General features: G+C 34.1%; 1 protein-coding gene across 2 annotated transcripts in view; it reads left to right on the top strand.

Moving 5' to 3' along the window:
- Window positions 1-23,292, top strand: part of LOC129803688 (uncharacterized) — a 32,601-nt gene extending 9,309 nt beyond the window's left edge. For both annotated transcript variants that reach the window (XM_055850445.1, XM_055850437.1), the window contains exons 3-7: window positions 59-333; window positions 1,275-1,410; window positions 9,783-9,916; window positions 19,662-19,902; window positions 23,074-23,292. In XM_055850445.1, the coding sequence (XP_055706420.1) occupies window positions 59-333; window positions 1,275-1,410; window positions 9,783-9,916; window positions 19,662-19,902; window positions 23,074-23,180 (893 nt within the window). In that variant the 3' untranslated portion in view covers window positions 23,181-23,292. The remainder of the gene's footprint in view (window positions 1-58; window positions 334-1,274; window positions 1,411-9,782; window positions 9,917-19,661; window positions 19,903-23,073) is intronic.
- Window positions 23,293-23,848: the final 556 nt, after the last annotated feature.

Consider the following 23,848-nt stretch of genomic DNA (forward strand, 5'->3'; position numbering starts at 1 on the left):
TCAATCAACTTAATACAGTGTCTGAAGGACTTTCTTGTTTGTCATGTTTTGATTTCAGTAATTGATTCTCTGAAGCTAGTGAAGGTCACAATTCCAAGTTACAAGCTCCGCGGGGATAATGTGGTCCTTGAGTGTCAATTTGAGCTGCAGGAGGTGACAAGGCGACATCACAGCCATCACTTTCTCAACTATGACGATGAGGTGGCAGATGACAGTGGACGGGAGACCCTCTATTCTGTAAAATGGTACAAAGACAACGAGGAATTCTATCGATTTGTCCCGCGGGCTTCACCTCCACAGCACAGTTACAAAGTCGATGGCATCAAAGTTGCTGTAAGTGAGTTAAACCCTGTATATCCCAATTTCACATAAGAGTCCAATCAAGATCTCTGCAATGACTTTCATTTTATACTCTCGAGTGGATTACTTGCCACCTTACAAATACTCTGAAGAGCTTTTAGTTTTCCGCGGAGCTTCGTATACTCCAAATTATCCTTCTTGCTGACTTTGAAGATAATGGTGGGGAAGAACAATTTCTCCAACATTTTTTTTTATGTCTTTCTGCTTGATGGATAATTTCCACTTCTAGAACTCGTCATTTTCTGTTTTTGCCCACGATAACTAGTAATTAAGGAAAATTGCATACAAAGGATAATTTTAATTCCACGCGTTCTAAAAGTAGCCTCTAGCAATCCATCAGAAATCTTAATCCACATTTATGGGAAGTATAGTTTGAGGTGGGAGAATTTTTTTTTCTGTATTTGCCTGAAATTGATATAAATTTGCTTAGTGAAATGGAATAAAATGCATTCAATCAAATCCAGATTCAATTAATCCCCGGATAATTGCTTTTCTATTGCATCCCTCATTCTATTCGGAACACGCTGGGGAGTAATGAATTAATAATTTTCTCTTAGATAAATCACATGAAAATTGACTGAGATGTCTGAATAAAGCTAATGCCAGAGGAGCTTTCGTTTCTGCATGTCAATTTGTGAATTTCACTCAATGAAATATAGGACGAAGGATTGATGGAAGGGGTTCATTTCTCCGTCATGCCTGTCCAAAATGACAATAAAATTGATCTTCGTGCAATAAGCCATTCTTTCGGACTGAGAACCTGGGGTTGTAATGGGTGGCAGACGTGCCTGAATTCGAGGGTTTGTCTTTCTGGGGCTATTGGCCGTCCTTATCGCCTCCTCAGGACTTGTGTACACAATATCCAATGCCACAGAGATAAGAATTAATGACCGTTTTTATCAACATGCCGCCAGCATGAGCACTCCAACAGCAGCCGCGTCTCGCTTCGCAACGTGAATATCAAATCTTCTGGGCTGTACAGATGTGAGGTGAGCGGTGAGGCGCCCAACTTCTCATCCGTTCAGGGAGAAGGATACATGGAAATTGTGTGTAAGTATTCATTCATGGTGAAAAATGATTCTGGCTGGGTTTGAGGTAGAAGAATCTACACGATATGCGGGAGTAAAGGCGCGCACACACAATAGATGAATATAATAATAGAAAATTACACCATTTCGTGTCGGACGGGATTTGTAAACTCATTTAATATTTTTTTTTTGAAACCTCTCTCACACTGTGCTATAGCGTGACACGTTGAATTAAAATTTAATGACCACAATAAAAGTATTTAATTTGATTGATGAGAGTCCGGATACAAATTCACATTTCTCTTTCGCATAAACATTTCACAATTTTTTTGCCGTACCCAGGAGCTTCACCACCACAGTATAGAGAAGTAGGAGTATTAGCAATATTCTGTCATTGTCTCCAGGGGACGACCACTTCAGTCTGTGGGAGTGAAAATGACAAAATGATTTGTCTGTCGTGTATTTTTGACATAGCACAAATTTGTCACCATTTTTCTCCCCCTCTGAACTTTTGGTGAGCTTTAGGGATCAGGAAATATTGTTCAACTTTTTTGAAGAAAAGTTTTAAAAATTATTCAATGAATATTCCTGGTTATTTTTGTTTTTTAATAAATTTTAGCAAACATGTTTTTTAATCAAAAACATGAAAATAAATTAATAGAGAGACTGTTGGAATTGAAATGTAGGGAAAGTTTTCCAAGCTTCGCACTCTGGTATCGAATACTTCATATTTTTCCTAAAGGTATTCCTTTAATATTCAATAAGAATGATTTTTTTCAGAAAATGTGTGAAATTGGGTAAAAAATTAAAAAAAAATCATATTTCTCAAATTTCTTTCACATCAAAATAATTTTTTATTTTTATTTAAGTTCTTAAGCATATAAATTACAATATTTAAAATATATTTTCTAAAATTTTTATTTAAAAATTTTAAAAATTCAGTCATTGTGATTTGATTTTCGGAGACTGTTTTTTGAAGAAAAAAAAACATACTTTTCGGTGGATTCAATTTCTCAGAGTGTATTCATCAGAAATTAAAAAACTAAATTTCCTGTTAGCTGATGAGTTAAACTCGTACTCGTATTTTTAAAATTTTGAAATGAAAATTTCAGAAAATATAGGGTAATGTGGTATAAGTTGGACAGTGCTACAAGTTGGACAATGGTACAATTTGGACAGGGCTTTTTGTCTTGATAAATTTAGTACTTCATTTTTATTTGTATATTTTTAATGCTTTAGTTTTATAATTTGGTCCCTTGTGCTTAAAAACAAATTATGTACTGTTTTTATCAAGAAAAAAGCCATGTCCAACTTGTACCGGCGAATTGTCCAAATTGTAATACTAATTCCCACTCTACCCTAGTTAAAACATTGTTCTTTTATGTGCTTAAGAGCTAGAATTTTTTTGTTATGTTGAAAAAGATGTAAAGGAAATATACTGTTTTTTTATCATGCCTGACAAACGCAACCCCTTAAGACAGGCTGTTAAAATATATTTTCATAAGGTCAGATTGATTAAGAGAATATGGAAAAATTATGTAGTGCTAGAAGCCAGAGTGTGTGCGAAGCCTGAAAGCTTTCTTCTAATCTAAATAACTTTTTTAGCTTTTTCTTTGCAAAAACTTACTGGGAGTGTGTAAAAAATTATAGGGTTATTGTCTTATCTCTGGGAAAAAAAGGGTGCGATTAACTTTTTTTCCTCATAACTTTTACACTTTTTTGGTCTAAAAATATATCAACATTTTTCAATGTTAATTTTACACCTTTTAAAGGGTAAAATTAACATGAAAAGGTTAACTTTAACCCCCAATACACCTAAAAAGGGTAATATTTACACGGATTTTGGATCAATACTGCAGGGTAAAATTAACATTTCCGGAATGTTATTTTAACTTTTTCGGATTTCTCTCAGTGATGGTGCTTATAATTGAAGCAATTAGAATTAGAATTAGAGCAAATAGATTAGAAGCAATTTTCGTCAAAAAATGCCCAAAATGCCTTTTTTTTAATTCTGACGTTTCTGCCTACAAGGACAGCGAAAATTTTCTTTAAAAAGGCATTTTTTAAAGAAATTGCTCCTAGGGTGTAGAAGCCATTATTACTCTAGAGATTTTTTGCTATCCATATTCATGCAACAAATTGATTAATTTTTATCGGTAATGCATCATTATCGGTAAAAAATGCCCGGTTTTGATTAATAAAACTCTTGTAAAAGGGTGTCATTTGGTGTTAGGTCTTTTATTTTTAAAGTCAAAATATTCTTATTCATTGTAATGCCTTAGACACACTTACGACTTAATCCGAGAATCGACTTAACGTAATTATAATCAAAAGAATGATTTGAATAAATTTCCATCAGTTTCCCATTAACCAAAGCCGTTTCTCAGTTCAAGCTGATAAACGGATTAATCAGAATTTATGGATATGTAGTCACAATTTTGATTAGGGGAGACTGGGGCAAAAAGTCACAAATCGAAAAATTCATAATTCAATATCTTCCAAGGTAAAAAAGATAGCGACTCAAATTTTTTTCTATAGATAGCCTCCATAGACCTTCTTCAATGTCGTAAGTTTCTCAGAATTCGAACAAGGAATTTAGAAAATAAAAAAATATCGAAATTTTTAGCCCTATTTTTGAAATATTTTCCTTGTAGAAGATAACAGTTATTACCTACTTATTTTCCAAAATTGATGCACTGGTGAATATTTTCTAAATAATTTGGATTTTTTGAATACGAATCCGCTACCTATTTTAGAATTTCACAAAAGTTCTTTTCTCCAGAAATCCTTTTATTAAAAATGCCCACTTGGGGTAAAAAGTAACAAAATGTATAGAGCAAAAAATAACAAAAAAGCGAAGCAATTTCTGATGTCTCACGGCGAAAAGAAACGTCATTATCATGTCTCGCCGCTTGTTATTTGCATTGGTCAAACAATTTGCAGTCTTTTGTGTATTTTTTTCTAAAATAGCTTGAAAAGCGCTTTTCTCGTTTTCTCACTTTTCTCGCAGAGAAAACGGTGTTTTACACAGGTGTAGATGAATAAATTTTCTATGAAAATATGTCCTCTAGGTATTTTTTCAAATTTACAGAAGCCTGTAATGAAGCGAATCAAAATATGATAATACACAATGTCTGGTACTATTTGCCCCAGCATTTTTTAGAATAGTCACAAAATTACCTCTTAGAAATTGGTTCGATAAACGTATTTCCTTATAAAATAGACGAAAATTACTTTCACAAAGTTGTATAGCGGTAAATTTTCTATAAAACTGCGCTGATTAGAAACTTTTGAAACGCTCGAGTAGCTTGTAAAAAAATAAAATATCCGTTTTGTGACTTTTTGCCCCAGTCTCCCATATAATTACGTTAAGGCGTCTCTCGACTTACGTCGTAAATGTGTCTAAGCTTTTAAAACATAGATGAGGCTCAGTCTCTTTAGTTTTCAAATTAATAAAAAATAGCAAAGGTTCTCTCAAATTCTGTTCTCTCACGTTTTGGCAAATACATATTACACAATTATTTTAGCATAATGACAATGCAATGAGAAATAATAGGGGAAGTGCTTCTAATTTTGGACAGTCTGCTTATAAGCATCGAAGTTCCAAGTTTGAAGTGCGATATTTTCTATAATAATTGACATTTCTTGTTACTCTCTTTTCAGAAGGGTTGTTTAGAAACTTAGCAAGCTATTTATCGACTTATTTTTATTAAAATTAGTTTTAATACGTTTAAAAATGAATTGATATGTAGAGGTGACTTTAGCTCTTATTTTGGACAACTTGTTTATTAATTTGTCCAACTTGTCTGTAAATTTGGACAGCTAATCCGCCTCAACAGGAGACGTCTCATTGTTCTTCATTTGATGAACCAATCTTACCAAGTCCTCTTCCTGTTCATGTAAGGGAAACGTAGAATGTCACAGAAGCCCGGAAACTTTCCATATCATTCATTAAAGTGAGTTGACTTCGATACTCCAAGTAGGTGCGGATTCGCTCATTCCCTGACCTTTCCGGGAACCTTTCAGGACATTTCTCGCTACATCTCTTTCGTAGAGATGATGCTCCTTTGTTTCTCCAGGCATTTGTCCAACCTAGTCATCACAAAAGCTAAAACTTTACGAAATTTCGTGAGAAAAACACCTGTCCAAAATAAGAATCATCACCTCACTGGTGAATGTCTTAAAAAATTTCCCATTTTTCACACGAAAAATATAATTCACAAGGTAAATCTCACTTCAGGTCAAATGTAAAAATCATCAGTAACGTGAATCAACACAATATTCAATGAATATTCAATAATATCACTCAAAAACAGCGAACAAACTTTGTTAGTACTTCACCAAAACTAAATAAGACTGAAGTAAGCCACGAAGTTCTGTCATATTTCTCGTAAGCAATTGCTCACACTGAATTTTCAACAAAGCAATTTCAACTCAAATCATATTCAAAATTTAACGTATTTAGTGTCAAAATCTTCCAAAAAGAACAAATATTTAGATAGAATTCATTATTCATCAAATATTGGAATAAAAATCCATCATTTTAATCAATTTATTTTTAGTGTCCAATTTTACCCTCAAAGTGTCCAAATTTAGAAACTGTCCAAAGTTATGAGCATTTACCCTATTGCCCGATGCAAATAAGCTTATTTAACGCCATAAGACTGTTACCCTCAAACACACAGATTGTCTTTTATTTCAATTAAATAATTTTTAATGTCTAAAAATGTATCCTCGAATACTCAATTCGTATATAGAAATGAAAAAGACATAGCAAGTGAAATTAAAATAAATATGTACTATAGTTTCTTCAGTTGTTATTATATTTCTACAAGACAAGGAAATTGCATATGGTGCAATTTAGTCCAATAATATATCCCTTGTCCGGAATTTTGGAATGGGAATTTTCAATGTGGAGAATTGTCTCGATAAATCTCAATAATTGCTGCTTCACTGTGATACGAAATGCGGAGGTGGGTTTGCTCTTATGACGTCTCTTGTCGAAGGGAATGGGAAAGGCTGCACACAAAAGTGCTCTCAGAGACCCGGAGGCAATTACCAGGAGAAATTGTGCGCCTCCAATGGCGAGAATCACAACGGCGAAAATTTATTTGTCAAGGAGACTTTTCCTCTGCAAAGAGTGTGACAAAGAAAAAAGAGGATGTTGGAGGATGGGAAGCAACTACACACAAGTGGTTTTTTAATTGCTCCGTCTCACTTGGTAGAATTCCTTAATTATTTTAAAATCTCCCACCCGCACACACTGAGGAAGAATTGCAAGATTGTCTAAGAGAAAAGTGTTACAGGAATTCTCTTGTGCATTCTTCTGTACTATGTCCGGTAGGTCTGGAAACATTTTCTCTGTGACACCTCCATAATACAAAGTTAAAACCTTTTTAGAGAATTTTTATATTAAATTCCTCGACACTCTCAAGAAAAGACCAAAGAAATTCCTCTTGATTTTGTCCCCCGAAATCGTACTAAAATCTTTCATTTGGAAAACCCTTTTTTTTGTAAGTGAGAAACACCTTCTAGATGGATGGTACAAAAGGCATACAGAACACAGGACGTGAAGACTTGCAGAAAAAAAAGATCGGTCTGCAGAGGAAGTAATTATTTTTGCATTTTGTACCCCTAAAGCTGTGAGAAAAAACTTTTTGAGTGAAATTATCGCGCCGCGGCACAATAAAGTTTAATATTTTTCAGTTGCACCTTTTGCAAACTTGAGGAGAGCGACGCAGATGAATTATTAATTTCGATTATAATGCACTCATGAAGAGGTAACTTTCCTGCTTGACTTGCGAGACATTTTCTCCAGTTTTGCATGTTTTAAACTTTTCCTCCTCATTTCGACATTCCCCACGCCAATTTCTTGGTAATTTTTTGCCCCTCAACTCTTGGTTCTCCATCACTTTCCCCACAGGGAAAATGTGGAGTTTTCCGTGTACCAGAGCCCTCGAGGTGGAATCACACGATTTACCTCCGCCAAAGTCTCTGGAAACAACGTCACAATGCGTGCAATTTTGAAACTTATGCAATTGTGCAAATTTCTAATGTGCAGAAAGCCGGAAGATAGCATTTAATTCTCACCATCTTGTGCGACAGCCACCTTGTTGAGACATCCTCATACTCGTACAGTTAAAAGTCGGTGGCCTTTCCACATACCCCAACGGCTGGAAGAAGAAGGGTCGGCATAAATTGCAAGCCACACAGCAATTTACTTAATTGTACCTCTTGCATATAATGTGGAAAGGAGAAAATCACCACTTTCTAATTCGATCAATATCATTCTTGATCAATTTTTGCACCCTCTAACGTGAAAATAACCCCCAAAACCCTTTCATTTGATATTCATTGCGACGTGTCTAGGGTATTACTGCAAATTATTCATTCGTCACATTTCATTTTCTGCTGGTGACTTCAATTGGTCGATTAGGTCAGTAAATGTCGTAGCTGCCTTACAAAAGAAGTTTCCAAATAAATTATTCGTAAGAAGGGAAATTGTATGACTGAAATCTGTGAGAGGCCAAATGCAAAACTCAAACAAAGAGGTTCTACTAACAAATGGTAATACATATTTTATTTTGCAATGTTCAGAGAAAAGTTGTGTAAGTTTGCTCAGCTCTGTAAATCTCCTTTAAAGATTGCTTTATATGATTGTTTAAAGTTTTCTAAATAAAACATCGTTTTTAATTATTATGAGAAATATGAAAAAGATATGAAATATTGTGTTATAGCACAGACCATCTCTGCTGTTATATTTAAAATACGAAAAATCATCTAAAACTAAACTTAAAATTATAACTTTTCGCAAATTGATTACAGATGTTTATGGGAATAAATTGAATACAATATTTATTAGGAATTAACACAGGATGATAAAAGCCTAATATCTAATAAAAAGGTCACATTCTTCGTTCTAAAAAGCTATAGGGGAGACCGGGGTACAATTAGCCAGGGGTAGAAATAGACAGTGGATTTTTCTCGTTTCCCTTAAAGTGTGCATTGAACAAAGTATTTTTTTTTAATGAAATTGGGAACATATCCCTATATTCTCAGAAATGCGACCGGTTTTAGTGTAATTTTTTCCCTGTTTTCGTACACATTTCACGAGATATCTCCAAAACTATGTAGGTTGCCAACTTAGGGTTTTCGGTTGCCCCTTAGCTATCAAATTGGCTTTTATTTTGTATTAGTATTTTTTGCTATTTCATTCTACAATGACAGAAAACAGCTAATAAACTTAAAAGTTTTTTCGGCTCACTAGAAACATATGGGAAACATAGTGAATGTCATGCCCCAGTTCCCAGAAATATTTATAAGTCTGATCTTGTTATCCTACAATTTAGAAGCATTTTTACATAATGGGTATAAAATTGTAGTTTGATGTTACAGTTTTTGACTCAGCATTTGGTTTTCTAAGTTGTTAGTCAAAATCTCATAGTTTTACTTTGTTTCTGGTTTAATAAAGTTAATTAAGAGATATTTTTCACTTGGATAATAATTATCTACTTTTTTTTATATAAGATGATAAACACTGAAACAGCCCTCGGGGCAGATGTAACCACTCTTCCGTGGCGGGAAAAAACTATCAATGATTTTTCACTAATACATGGATAATTGTTTGATGAAAAAATACTATTTATATTCCAAGCAATATTGCCATTCGGATGAGCAATTTGTGAAAGAGATTTTTTCAGGATGTTTCCATCAATTTTGCCGCAATTACAAAAATGTCACAAAAAAGTCGGCTAAAGCCTTTTTCTTTAGGTTTAAGTGACATATTTAGCATCAGTGGGTTTCAGTGTATCAAGCGAAACAATATTTGGTATCTCCAGTTTATAATTTCGTTTGGAAAACTGGTGGCAATTAGTACCCCAAAAGTGGCTGTATCTACCCAGGCCGGGGCAAGTGTAGCCAAAGTGTCATACTTTTTTCATTATCCTCTCTAGAAAAACTCAAGGATTTTAGAGCTTTGAACTACACTGCTTCATATAGCCAATATCCTAATGCTATTTGTGAAACATAAAAATATTAGACAAAGCTTATCATTTTTTCACAAATCATGTGCGAAAAAAAGCCTCATTTGCTGGCTAAAAGTACCCCGGTCTCCCCTACAGAAGTTTAAAACATAAAAAAAACATATAACTTATTAAGCATTTTTTTCTGAATCTAAGTTCATTTATAGTTTCACGATTTATGGAATTAAAAATTGTTAAATGTAATTTTTTAAGGACAATTGGAACACAGGTGTGTCACAAAAAAAACCATAGGGCCTTCTAAAGTTATAAATTGCTCTAAGAAATCAGAAAAAGTAATTTTTTCTGACCTCTAATTTTTTAGTCGCTTGTCCTTAAAGGATTAACTAATCAATATTTAAATTCTACCTTGTAGATTTGCCAAGAGATGGACCCCTTATTTCTGGCGAAGATCGTCCCTATGAAGTTGGCGAGTACCTTAACTTTACTTGTGTGTCAGGAAAATCTCACCCTGCATCAGTTCTTCAGTGGTACATCAACGATGAACCGGTAAGTTGATAATTCTGATAATATCCTGATTATATTTGCGAACTATCTAGATTTTAACCGTAACCAAATCAACGTAAGGTTTAATAATCCCCACCCCACAGGGTATATTTTTTCCGACAAAGGAAAAAATCGTTTCGCAGTGCATTGAATCAGTAGTTCATTTATTAAATATTTAAAACTTTTATGAAATCAGATTTTATTATTTCTATTCATTTGCGATATGGATTTCTTAACATAGGTTTTATAAGATTTTTGAAAACGGTAATGGAAGATCACTACCATTAGATCTAAAATTGTGAACACATATAGAAAATTTGTAGCTTGAAATTGTCATTCAAAATCAAAATCTGTTAGAATTTTTGACTTGACAGCAGACAGCAGACTTAATTTAAAAGGGACAGATAATCCTAACCGGCTTATGTAGGTGAGATTCTTAACGTGAGCTAACTCGGAGTGCATGCAAATTCGATTTGGAGCTGAAGTTGGGAGACGCCATTCAGTTATCTTGAATCAAATTCGTGAAATTATACAAATTTTGTATTTAAACCAAAATATCAAGGATTGGGATGAACTGGCACAAAAGTGATATATGGGTGAAATGTAGACCAGAATGTTCTCTATAATTTTCCTATAGAACATGATCTCATCGATTACTCAGAAGCCAAGATAATCGAGGTTTTTTGTTTCTTAACTCGTTTTTTCATCCAGAGTTCCCCAAGTGTTCATTTGTTGAACTTCAACTATATCAAAGAATTGTTGTATTTTGTGGGACTTTCCATTTAAAACCGTATTTTAAGTGTCTTGGTGGAGTAGAGGCAGTCAAATTGGCATCTGAGTGATTTCAAAGCGTTATTATGGGAAAAATCAATTTTTTCACACTTAAACGGCAAAATCGGAGTGATAGCGTAGTCTGAGTGGAAAATGATGTATGGACGAAATGTAGAGACAAATGTGCTCTACAATTGTGTCGAAGTAATCATCAAAATCGGTTTAGCGGCAGTCGAGATAATTGAGGTTATGTGATATTGAAATTGGTTTTTCGACTGTGGCGCCCCTGGTGTTGGTCCCACGAAGTTCAAATATTCTAGAAAGTTGTAGTATTTGGTGAGATCTTTCGGTTAAGCCCTCACTCATCAAAATCGGTCACATAGAACCGGAGATATGATTTTATGAATTTCGTGAACTTTGACCCCTCATATCTCCGGTTCTATTGAAACCACAGCGCACATACGCACCATTTTGGAAACGTCCTAGACTGGACTACAACATACTAAAATTTCATTAACTTGCACAATGCCGTTTTTGAGAAAAGTGACTTTGAATTTCGATGAATTTTGATGCTATCACAGCGCCACCTGTGGTGACTTTTTGAACTTCCATCTGAAAGTGCTCATCGAGACGAAACCAAAAAGGTAAAAGTTAGGTCGCTATGTTAATTAGAACCGGAGATAGAGGCCGGTCAATGTTCGAACTTTGACCCTTTATAGCTCGGGTCAGGGGTTATGGATCGACTTAAGGTTTTTTTTGTTTGATAGGTATAATCAACGGCTACAACATACTAAATTTTCAGCCCGATGCACAATGGAATTTTTGAGTTATTTAACTTTTAAGATTTAAAAATTTTCTTTTTAAAAAAAGCGCCCCTAGCGGTGGTTTTATGAACTTGCGATGTTAGAAGGGGAAGTGGCATTTCACGAGAGCTTTCCAAAAAGCCCTCACTTTTTAAATTCTGACAATTAGAACCGGAGTTATGGCCATTTTAAGAAATTTTTTTTGGACCCTTATAGCTCGGGTCAGGGGGGTCGGGAGACCTTAAGTTTGGTATTGATGGAAAGCTCTAAGGCCCAGCTATAACATACTAAAATTTGAGTCCGCTGAATGCCATAGGGGCGGAGCTATTGAGAAAACAAAAAAAGGGGGGTCTTCAAAATGGCGGAAGGAGGGGTGGGGGGTGGGGGGTCTATGCACCAAGTTGCAATTTTCACCCGATATATAACCTTTGCCGAAAACCGCAAGTCGATATCTTTTTTAGTTTAGGAGCTATTAAGCTCCAAATAGCGGCCGGCCGGCCGGCCGGCCGGGAACGTAACTTAGCCACATATATATTCGGAATCAGGAAGTGGCGAAACACATTTTGGCCAAATTTGAGGTCGATCGGACGACATGAAATTTTGTTAGGATTATAGTAGGTGAGATTGTTAAGAATCTCACCTAATCTAGGGAACTTCTCTAACCAGTTTCTTTAGAACTTTTTGAAAGTTCAAAAATTAAATAAACTCCTGTGAGACTCTCGTGCACATAAAATCTCATTTCTAATTTGAAATCTTTTCCTCTTTATATACCGAGAATGTATAATCTGAGGGTGTGTGTATGTTTTATGTTACTTTATAGGAGAAAGTGGCGCGAAAATGTCATTTGCATGTTTATTTGCTTTTTGTATCAACGAACAGTCCTGAGACCATCATTTTTTCTTACCCAAGAAATACAAGGCTAAATTTTCTTATGGTTTAGATGAGAATAGAATTTAGTTTAAGTCCTAATTTATTCCTGGGTTTGTTGTGTATTGATTAAACGTTTAACTATGAAAAACATAATTTTCCTTCAATCATCCTTCAATTTAAATTATTCTTGAGAATATTTTATGCTGAACAATCAAAAGAGAAAATGTACATTTCAGGCAAACGTACTATAGTGGTAACCACGAGGATCTAAGGGATAACGCGGGAATTTATAACAAAGGGATGTGAAAATCGTTAAATAGATAATAGATATGTAAATTTAATTGATTACATTAGGGTTTATAGTGAGAAGCTTGAAATATTCGATGGATGTGGTAAGTATACATTACATGAGAATTCTCTCACTCATAAACCTCTTCTCTTGTAAGGATTTAAATACCCTTTGACAACACTTTAGACATAATTATATTTACATTTGTAAAATTTTGCAAAATTTCATTTAAATTAAGGGAAATTGGGGTAGTTCTAAAACTGGGGTAGTTGTAAAGATTACTTTGCGACTGCATTACTTGAATTTCTGTCGATTACTTCTTCAGTGGACAAATGATCCCTATAGTATCTATGAATTTATAGGACTCGTCGTCTGAAGTCTAATAATTTAGTTGAAAGTCACAGTTTTTATAACTACCAAATGTTTACTACTGCCCCAGTTTCCTCTAAGTAAAAATTAGAAAATCATTCTGAAAATTTCACTGAAAAAATAATCGCTGTATATTTCGAGGACTTTCAATGTAAATTGAACGCATAAAAAAATAATTTACGAATTTTTCGTCCATTTTCTACATATCTGTTATCGGTATGACAATGAATCACTGCCAAAAATCTAGTGAATCTACTATATATTTAATATAAAAATTTACTAAGGGTTTTACAAAAATCTCTACATTTAATTGTTTCGACTTTTACACAATATATCCAACCCTTTTGTTTGGAATTCCATGAGCTTTGAATTTTATGGATTCAAGTAAAACTCACTGAGTTACCGACTGGCAATTAGAATCCCTTTCAACGTAACATAATAACATGTAGGCAATTATAAATGTTTTCATGGAGCGAGAGCTCTATTGATTTTGTAAGTTATAGTGTATCCCAGTCAAGCTCCTTGTAAAGCTCTCAATTGTAATGTCGCAGGATCACCAACTTCCGGGCATTTGTGGAGCGTCACCCAGCTTTTCTAAATAACACACACTCTCTCTCTCAAATCCCATCTCCTCGTTTTGTACGGATAGAGCATCTCTCCTGTTTCGAGTGATAAAGTACAATCGAATGGCAATTTCTAATCTTGAGGATAATCTCAAACGACTCCGGAGGACACAAAGCCCTATTTCAATGGGAATCCATTATTGTGTGTTTTGTGAGATATCAAATTGTGCGTTATCGTCTCTATACACTAAACCCCACGCGCTTTTTCTGGGCCCCTTCTGCACACCATTTATTGGCAACCCCGTGCCATTGCATGCTCTTGGCGTATTAAATCCCCGCGAGAAGGATACTTCCACATGACCCCTTGAATAAGATGGGGTGAGGAAATTCAAGGAGAAAGAGAGTGGTCAGTGGGGTCAGTGTGTTTAGTGGGGGAAATGCGACAGTTATTTCCTAGATCGTAAATCAACGAGAAAATTGGGTAGCACGAACCAAAAATCTGCAAACGTGAGGGTGAGAATCTCTCGAAAGATTCCACAAATGTCTTTCCACCTTGGTCATTTTCCTTTTCTCGGTTTTCTCTTCATGAATGACACTGACAAGATTTCCATTAACGAAAAGAAATTATTGTTGGCAAATGCCACATTTCCTCCCAGTACATTTCTCACATCAAAATTTCACTATGAAGAAATACTCTTTCTCACGAATGCTCTGAGATTTTTTGCTCAAACTAAATGATTAAGATAACTACATATGTTCATACATAGAACATGAATAATCTGCACGAAGCTATAAGAAATAAAGGAGCTATTCTTGTCAGGCAGCGTATTAATTAATTGAAAATTTCTTGGTTTTATTTTTATTCATTTTTTTTTTATTTTTTCAGTTATAGAAGTTGGAATCGGGAATCTTTGTTTTTTCCAATTTGTCTTTGGAATCTTGACTTCGGTAATTTTTGTTTTTTTTTTTTTTAGAAATTTTGTCTTTGGAGTCTTTCATACCTTTTGTACAAGTATCGGAAATTTTGTCTGCCATACATTTAGCACAAGTTTATTTACAACTTCCCAAAAATTTCCCTTTTCTCAGAAAATTTCCCTTAAGCCCAACGGGCGATACCGATAACTTTCCAAAACACAAAAAAAAAATTTTTACCCCAAAGAACAAAACTAAAACTTCCCAAAACACAGAAAATTTCCCTTTGCCCCAAAGAACGGAACTAAAAACTCTCCAAAACACAGAAAATTTCCCTTTGCCCCAAGGGACGAAACTAAAAACTTCCCAAAACACAGAAAATTTCCCTTTGCCCCAAGGGACGAAACTAAAAACTTCCCAAAACACAGAAAATTTCCCTTTGCCCCAAAGAACGAAACTAAAAACTTTCCAAAACACAGAAAATTTCCCTTTGTCCCAAGGGACGAAACTAAAAACATCCCAAAACACAGAAAATTTCCCTTTGTCCCAAAGAACGAAACTAAAAATTTTCCAAAACACAGAAAATTTCCCTTTGTCCCAAAGAACGAAACTAAAAACTTTCCAAAACACAGAAAATTTCCCTTTGCCCCAAGGGACGAAACTAAAAGCTTCCCAAAACACAGACAATTTCACTTTGCCCCAAAGAACGAAACTAAAAACTTTCCAAAACACAGAAAATTTCCCATTGCCCCAAGGGACGAAATTAAAAACTTCCCGAAACACAGAAAATTTCCCTTTGCCCTAAAGGACGAAAATAATAACTTCCCAAAACACATAAAAATTTTTTTACCCCAAAGAACAAAACTAAAAACTTCCCAAAATACAGAAAATTCCCTTTTGCCTCAAAGAACGAAACTAAAAACTTTCCAAAACGCAGAAAATTTCCCTTTGCCCCAAGGGACGAAACTAAAAACTTCCCAAAACACAGAACATTTCCTTTTGCCCCAAAGAACGAAACTAAAAACTTCCCAAAACACAGACAATTTCACTTTGCCCCAAAGAACGAAACTAAAAACTTTCCAAAACACAGAAAATTTCACTTTGCCCCAAAGAACGAAAATAAAAACTTTCCAAAATACAGAAATTTTCCCTTTGACCCAAAGGACGAAACTAAAAACTTCAAAAACACCGTTGTAATTCCATTATTTTATTTAATAAAATATACTTGTGTAAAATATATGAAAGACTAAGATTTCCAAAAAACAAAGTTTCCAAAAAAAACAAAGTTTACTGAAGACAAAGATTCCAAAGACAAACTGGGAAAAACAAAATTGTAAAAAAACAAAATGGAAAAACAAAGATTTCGCCGACCGTAGAAGTTACTAAGCTTCAGATCAAACAGATTGAGATAATACTGTGGAATTTCGGTGACCCCCTGTAAGATAGCATACTTAGGACAAATTTACTATATTTTCAGACCACCCATGAGCATCTTTGGCCCTTTTTAAAATATTTTTTCTACTATTTTAAAGATAAACTCTACATTTTTTGTTAATTGAGTTTTAACTGAACAACAAGAAACTGTTAGAAAAATTAAATTAGATAAAAGCACTTTTGTCAAAATTTCCAAACTTCAATCACTTATTTTTTTTTAATATTTACCTTGGAGAAAATATAGAGTGTTTAAAAAATCTAAAATGTTACATTGATCTTTATTTCAGTTTGAACAAGGAAAACATATTCTTCCACTCTGCTCTGAATGTATTTCAAATGTGTATTAAAATAAGTAAAAAATTAACAATCTAATAATCTACTAAGTTAAAATAAAAACTGTTATATAACCTTAAGAATATTTTATAGAGAACAAAACCTTTATAACGTATGTAAATTTTCTGACGTTGCTTTTCAATTTTAGCAAATGTTCCACTTCTTTTTGCATCCATAAGGATTGATGAAGAAAAGTGGTTCAATTACAGGTGCAAAAGATGTTGCTAGAGTTGATTAATGAGCAATGTGACTCCTTCCATTTTGAACACACCAAAATTCACAATTGGGAAGTGTTTTCTATGTAACACCTTGCTTATATGGAGACTCCTGGATATTGTGTGAATCTTAAATGTCACGTCACATTACCCAAATGACGCGAATTGATAAACGAGCACGCGATCATGTACTGCAGAATTTTTCATTGACATTTTCACCTGCAAATGTTACTGGAAAGTGGTCCGAGAAGCGCACTGTTTCATTCCCACGGGTGCTTCCAGAGAGTGGGTGGTTTATTGATGGTAGGGAAAAGGTGTTTTTCCATAGTTGAATTTGGCACCCAGTTTTCCACCTCAAACTTTCCCCATAACCCATTCAATTAATACTTTTCCGCTCTGCATGAGCTTTTCTTTCTCATCGTACTACACCCATGGACGAAAATTCCCAAAACGACGAAATATTCTAATGGGATTTGGATCTGTTTGCCAAGATAAATGATCTTCGTTGTCGTGCCAACTTGAATTATTCACTTTCAGGCTTTTCGAGAGATTTGTTGGCACTGTCACAAAACAAGTGTCGAAAGCCTCAATTTTTCATTAAAATTAATCTTATACCAGGTAAATGCTGTTGTTTGTAAGAATAATCAAGCGAAAAGAAATAATTTGTATTTACATTTTTATACTATTTAATTGAACAAAATCTCCTATTATTTGACATTAAATTTAAAATTGATAAACAGAAAGAAGTTAGGGTAAGTGTGCTAAATCCAGGCCAGCTTGCAATTCCGGCCACCTTTTTTGTTCCTCGAATTTCCATGAATTTTTAGTTTTTACATACTCTAGAGGTTATACAACGCAAAAGAATGACAAAAAATGTAGCTTCGACAAACGAGATGACGTGAAAAATACATTGAAAGAATTCCCTAAAGGCAAAGAACTATGAGAATGTAGGTGGCCGAAATAGGGCACCAAAGCTATGTCCACATTTTTATTAATTTTAAAATGTATTAAGAATGATTTTAAAGTAAATATAGACGATAAATGGTTTACAAGGTTCGAAGCAACACTCCTTAAGAAGAAGGAATAAAAAAATCAATTTTTATTAAAAATATTACATTTCAAACTTGAGACTTTGGCGCTTGCATGCAACTATGCCGGAATTTGGCACACTTACCTAATACACATTTAAGATAATATATAATACAGGTATGTTAGTGGGTATTAAGCGCTTGTTTTATAATAGAAAAATCCTAAGTAAGGGAGACTGGGGCAAAACTTGTCAAAACGCATATTTAATTATACAATTATACAACATTGCAGAAGACTATTTTCCTCTATTCCGAAAGAAATGTGATTTTCGAATCATTTTCTAAAAGTCGATTTTGTGGAGATTCTCAAAATTTCTGGGGCAAATTTTGTCAGTCCTCGGATAATTTGTGATGTTTTACTCTCGCAAACGTTAAAAAAATCAAATACACATATTTTATAGGAAATTTATTCCTCTACAACTTTGTCGCAGATAATTTTTCTCTATCTTAACGAGAAATGTACTTAAATTGAATTAATCAGTATTGATATTTTCTGTAAGCCAAATATTCCAAAAATAGGACTCAAAATTTCATTATTTTTTATTTTACATAATACTTCCTCGAATCCCTTGAAACTTTGTAAGTTTAAGAAGGTTCATGAAGGCTATCTATAATAAAAATTTCAAGCTTCAGTCTATTTTATTTTTAGAAAATAGTGAATATTGAAATTTTGGTTTTGACAAATTTTGCCCCAGTCTCCCCTACGATTCTACTCTAGGTGACCAAATATTTTTCAGATAACCCTACCCTTGTATGAGGGAAGAAATAATAATACAAATGAACGATCGGAAGGCTCAATTGCTAGAAAGGCAAGTTGAGATGATTTGCCACATTATGCCCAGCGCACAATAACTTTTGTTTGTAAATATGTTTTCAAATTTTCCTATGAGAGTGAGCGAGATGATTAGATTTAGATCTCACTCGCTCTCAATGAAATACCAAAAACATGTTTACAAAACAAAAATTATTGTGTGTTGGGCATTATTTGTACTGAATTTTACAGAAACAATATTCAATATTTAAAATTTTGCTTTCACATGTAGAACAAACAACTTCAAAAGTTTCTCGACTTTCTGTACAACAATCCATTAAATTTGAAAGATAGGAAATTTGAACAGTACGAAAATTCAGCGACAGTTTATTGTCGTATGAGAGTCTCAAGCCAATTAGGGTAGTTTTAACATTAAATTAGCCAACGATAATAAATTTGGTATTTTTCATTAATTATTGCGATATTTCAGAAGTTCATTAGAAAGTATTGAACTGAAGTATAATTTTGACATTTACAAAGTACCGAAGCTTTGAATAAATAAGTAATTAGGGATAGTTTTAAATTAAGTTTGGCATTAAATGGTTCTATTTTTCTATTACCTGGCTTGTGACTAAAGCATGGAAATACGCTTTCAAGAAATTATCACTTTTCGCCACTTTCATTAAATACAATAAATATATTTTTTTATATTCTAGAAAAAAAAATTGTCAAATTGGCAAGAAAGGTTTGTCAAAAGGATGTTTTTCCATTCAGAATATGGAAAAGTTCTGTTAAATCGGTGGCCAACATTTTGTTATAAGTTTCTAAAAAGGATGGTAATCTTAATGTCAACAAAAGTTTCGTCAAATTGGTAAATAACTTCCTTTTGACAAAATTTTAACAAGATCCATTTATTTAACAAAACTTTTTTTTTTCAGAGTATCAATTAGCTTTCAAAAGAAACTTTTTACATTATAATTAATGTAGGGATATGGGGAAACGGTTGCGATACTTTTAGCAAACAAAAGGTTTAGATTTGATAAATTTCTTAAGACTTCTTCAAAATATCTCACTTCTCTGAAATATTGTTCTCTAAAAGAATTAAAATTCAGAAAACTGTGAAGAATGAATTAGTACTCTAGATTTCTTAAAAATCAGTATTGAAAGCAACAGGAATTTCAACATTCTTCGGAAGGTCATTAAAAAAAATGAATTAGTGGCAAGAAAAAGTCATAATCTATCCTAAATATTAAATGGAATAGTTTCAATGGTTTCAGTAGTGGAAAAGAGATGCCATGGGAATCATTGGAAATTTATTTTCAATCTTTGCCACTTCTGTGCCATCCCCAGGTGGTCGACCTGAACTCATTGATTCATTATCCACCGCAACATCACAGTCATGGTCTTATCACAAGCCGCCTGGGGCTCAATTTGCAGCTCCAGGGACGCCACTTCCGGCATTCTGGTGCTCTCTTGCTCCGATGTGTCGCCAACATTCTTCCCCACGCAAACTTAGACACCGACATGGATCTCGAGAGTGTCGTACAACGCTGGCAACCAATCATGGAGAATCGGGAAGCTCTTTTTCTTGGTAAGTTACCCGCTGGCTCATTCATTTTCTCGTTTTTTTTTTTTTTTTTTTGTAACTAAAAATCTTGCACAATAACCAGGCTCTGGGGTATCAAGCGGTAAAATCAATATAATGATGCAATCAGAGCTGATAGTGTAGATGTAGACTAAGCTTAAGATTGCTTGTCTCTTTTTTTTATAAAATTTATTATATTCGGTCAAGATAAAAAGCCTTTACGTAATTTTGAGAAACAAACTTCTTCGACGAAGAAGATTGCTCAACATTTTTCTCATGATTTCTAGGGGAAAGTACCCATGATTTGCACGGTTCCAAGCTTCATAATGTCTAAATTTTTCCTATGTGTCTGAATAAATGTGACTCCGCAATATAATTTTAAAACAGGACACTTTCCTGTAGTTTTAAAAATATAGGGGAAGGTTTTGCACCTTCGTAACGTCGCAGGTTCGTAAATGTTGATTTTTTTCCAAGTTACTAAATAAATATTATCCATGGTCATATATTCTTATAGCTAATCCCACATCTCACATTTCCGGACAACCTTGGGAGCCTAAGCCTTTTTTCCTGGGTTCTAGAAGCAAAAATAAAAAATGGGCCTAAAATCGCAATTCTGATGTGTATTATTTTATGCATTTTTTCACGCTTCAAGAGTCTTTTCGAAGAAAAACAACATTCCAAGTTATAGAAGGTTTATCAGGGTTAACATTTACCGTGAAAATCTTTCGCTAGAAGGGGGTGGAATTGTGGGCGAAGAAAAGTTCACAAAGATTACCTCCTCTGCAGGTTCGTAAAAATATCAGTCAAAATCATTGACTACCAACTCTGTGAATTCCAGACTGTTTTGGGACACACTGTGCACGACGCTCTGGATATTTTGACCCATCCAGAGATTCCACTGAACAAGTTGACAAGAAAATTGTGATATTACAACGATTACAACATTTTTCAAGCAAATCTCGAAGAAAAACACGCACTTCCACAGCAAAGTGAGACTTCATCAGATGTTTTTTTGTTTCGCTTCTGTAAAATCGAACATTTAGCCTAAATCTGCTTATGGTAGGTGTGATTCTTTCTTTCATTGCCCATGCAGTGCGTTTTAAGCATTTTTCATACAATTTGCTTTGTTTTCAAGCGGAGTTTTCCTCATTTAACTTTAAATTAATCACTGGTAATTCTAAGAATCACTGATGTTCAAAAAATGTTCTGTAAGACAGATTCGAAGTATTAGAGAAATTACGAGGATTACAATAGATGTGATTGCTTCTTTCTGATTTGTGCAGTGATGAAACTAGACTGTTTAAGGTAGATGTGATTCTTTTGTTGCCACTTCGATGTATTTCGAGTATTTTTCATAAAATTTTCCTTGTTTTAAAGTGAAACTTTCCACATTTCATTTTAAATTGATGGCTGATCATTTTTGAAATTAGTTGTGTCCGAAATATGTTCTGTAAGACTGTTTGGAGATGTCAGAGAAAATCCGAGGATTACAATAGGTGTGATTATAAGAAAATCACACCTAACCGAGCTCTGAACTGACTGTCAGAATACAGGGAAAACATGGTTTTCCGATTGCAAAAAACATGTGTTAGAAAAATAGCTTAAAATTGATCTTTTAATGCGTGATACCTTCTACAAACAGTGAAAAGAAGTAGATGAAAGTTCCATCTAAGTAGTGATGCCCAAATTTTTGTTTCCGATGTAACGTTTCCGGGGAAAATGAGGCCTACAGGGGTTGGAAGAAATGGTACGAAGCATTCCAGTACCGGATACATTCGTAAAAAATGCTACTACATTTTCATTTTCCTGTAGAGGAAAATCCAAGGACTTCCAGGAATTTTGTGAGGCAGAATTATGAACCCAATAAGTGAGAGATTTTTTTGACATAGTGATATAATTGATTCGGTTTGTATGGCATTCAGTAAAAAATCTTAAATCTTGGATTCCTTTTTTAGTACGAAGGTTCAAAACCTTCCCCTAAGTGCGATGGGTCACTTTTATTGAAAAATATAGGAAAAATTTAGTCATTATGAAGATTGGGACCGTGCAAGGCATGGGCACTTTCCCCTATACCCCTTGCTGGCTTGAATAAAATCCGTGATTACAGTTTAGTGAGAAATATTAGGAATATGATTCAAATCTATTTAATTTTCAAAAATCAAAAAGTAACAAAAAATCTAGTTATAGAACGTTTACACACTGAGAGAAATCCGAAAAAGTTAAAATAACATTCCGGAAATGTTAATTTTACCCTGCAGTATTGATCCAAAATCGGTGTAAATATTACCCTTTTTAGGTGTATTGGGGGTTAAAATTACCCTTTTTCATGTTAATTTTACCCTTAAAAAGGTGTAAAATTAACATTAAAAATGTTGATATATTTTTACACCTAAAAAATGTTAAAATTATGAGGAAAAAATGTTAATCGCATCCTCTTTTTTTCTCAGTGCAGTAAATTCGTGACAAAACATATTCCCAAAGGAATCGTTTCAGACTTTCCAGGTATTTTATTCAAAGTAAGCTCTATAGCGATCTTTACCCTTTAACTTTAACATAAAAAATTAGGAATGATTCAAAGTCTTTGAATCTCATTCTGATTTCATTGAAAGTCATTCAATTTTAAAATATTATAAATGCGAAATTGAAACAAAATAGCAAAAGGTATTTTTCAGACATCCTGAGAAAAGATTTTTATAGAAAAAGAGAAGTAGGGAACAAAAATTAATATACACTGATCATGAAACGATCGGCTTATGAGAAGATTCCACGAAGACGCCAAGTCGGTATCTTCTACCGTTTATCTTTAGCTCTATAGTGATAGCTGTACACAAAAATCGAATAAATTCTTTTCACCATGCGGAGTTTAAGTAACACGGCTCACATGACAAATTGTCAATAGCATGGAATGGAACCATCGATAAAATTAGATTGTTAAACTCTTACAAACATTATTATTTACTGAGGTTTCCCTAAAGTAGGTCATTTATGTTTACTATGGCATTTGTGGAAGTTTCCTAGAATTATTTTCTCAATTAGTAAACATGTGGTTTACAGAGCTTAGATATTCACACTTTGGTGCAAGGAAGAATAATTGTGGTTAACTCTATTCTGGAATATTTGTCTCAATGGCTGAACAACTCTGCTAACAGCAAACTTTCTCTATTTGGAACCTTTTAGTTCGAAGTACTTCAAATACCCATGTGGCGAGCTTCACAATTCTAGGATTAATTCTCATTCGCCAGACACTCACCATCTTCAGTCAATCCACTGGAATGTTGCCGTAACATCTAACATGAGAACACTACATGATGTTGCAGCCATAGTGGATGGAGATTCCCGTGTAAAATATTATTGTACGAAATAGATAATAAATTATGAAATTTCTCTAATTACTCCTTATAGCTCACTTCTATGACTCACAGAATTGTTGTTAAGTGTTGGTTGCGGTGCAAATTGCGTATTGGACGTGAGTATAAGAGGGAAAACATATGAGAAACTTTTGTCCATAAATAAACAGTGAACAACTTTCCCTATTTGATCAACACTAACAATCGTCCTTCCTCCCCAAAACCTCATAAATTGTCGCCATTGTTTCACCTTTAGACATGCTCGAAAAAGCCGGAAGTTCACATCTGGGGATCTCTCCATGCGGTTTCCTATATCCTATTATGTCTATAGTTCTATCAAATTGACAAAATCGCTCTATTTATCTTTTGCATTTGAGGATAGTACCAAAATATATTTTGAAAATAACAAACAACATCCGAAATAAATAGCATTTCGAGGTGAAAGGATATATTTCTATTCACAAGGACTATTTTACCATCATTTTGGGAGCCTCATCAACCAAGCACCTCCATCAAACTTTCATGCACTGTGACGTTCACCGTGAACTTTTTGTCACTCACTTGCCATCGTGCTGTTTGGCTTATTTATGTGCTCAAATTGAAAC

The sequence above is a fragment of the Phlebotomus papatasi genome, chromosome 1 (assembly GCF_024763615.1).
Source record: "Phlebotomus papatasi isolate M1 chromosome 1, Ppap_2.1, whole genome shotgun sequence".
Lineage (NCBI taxonomy): Eukaryota > Metazoa > Arthropoda > Insecta > Diptera > Psychodidae > Phlebotomus > Phlebotomus papatasi.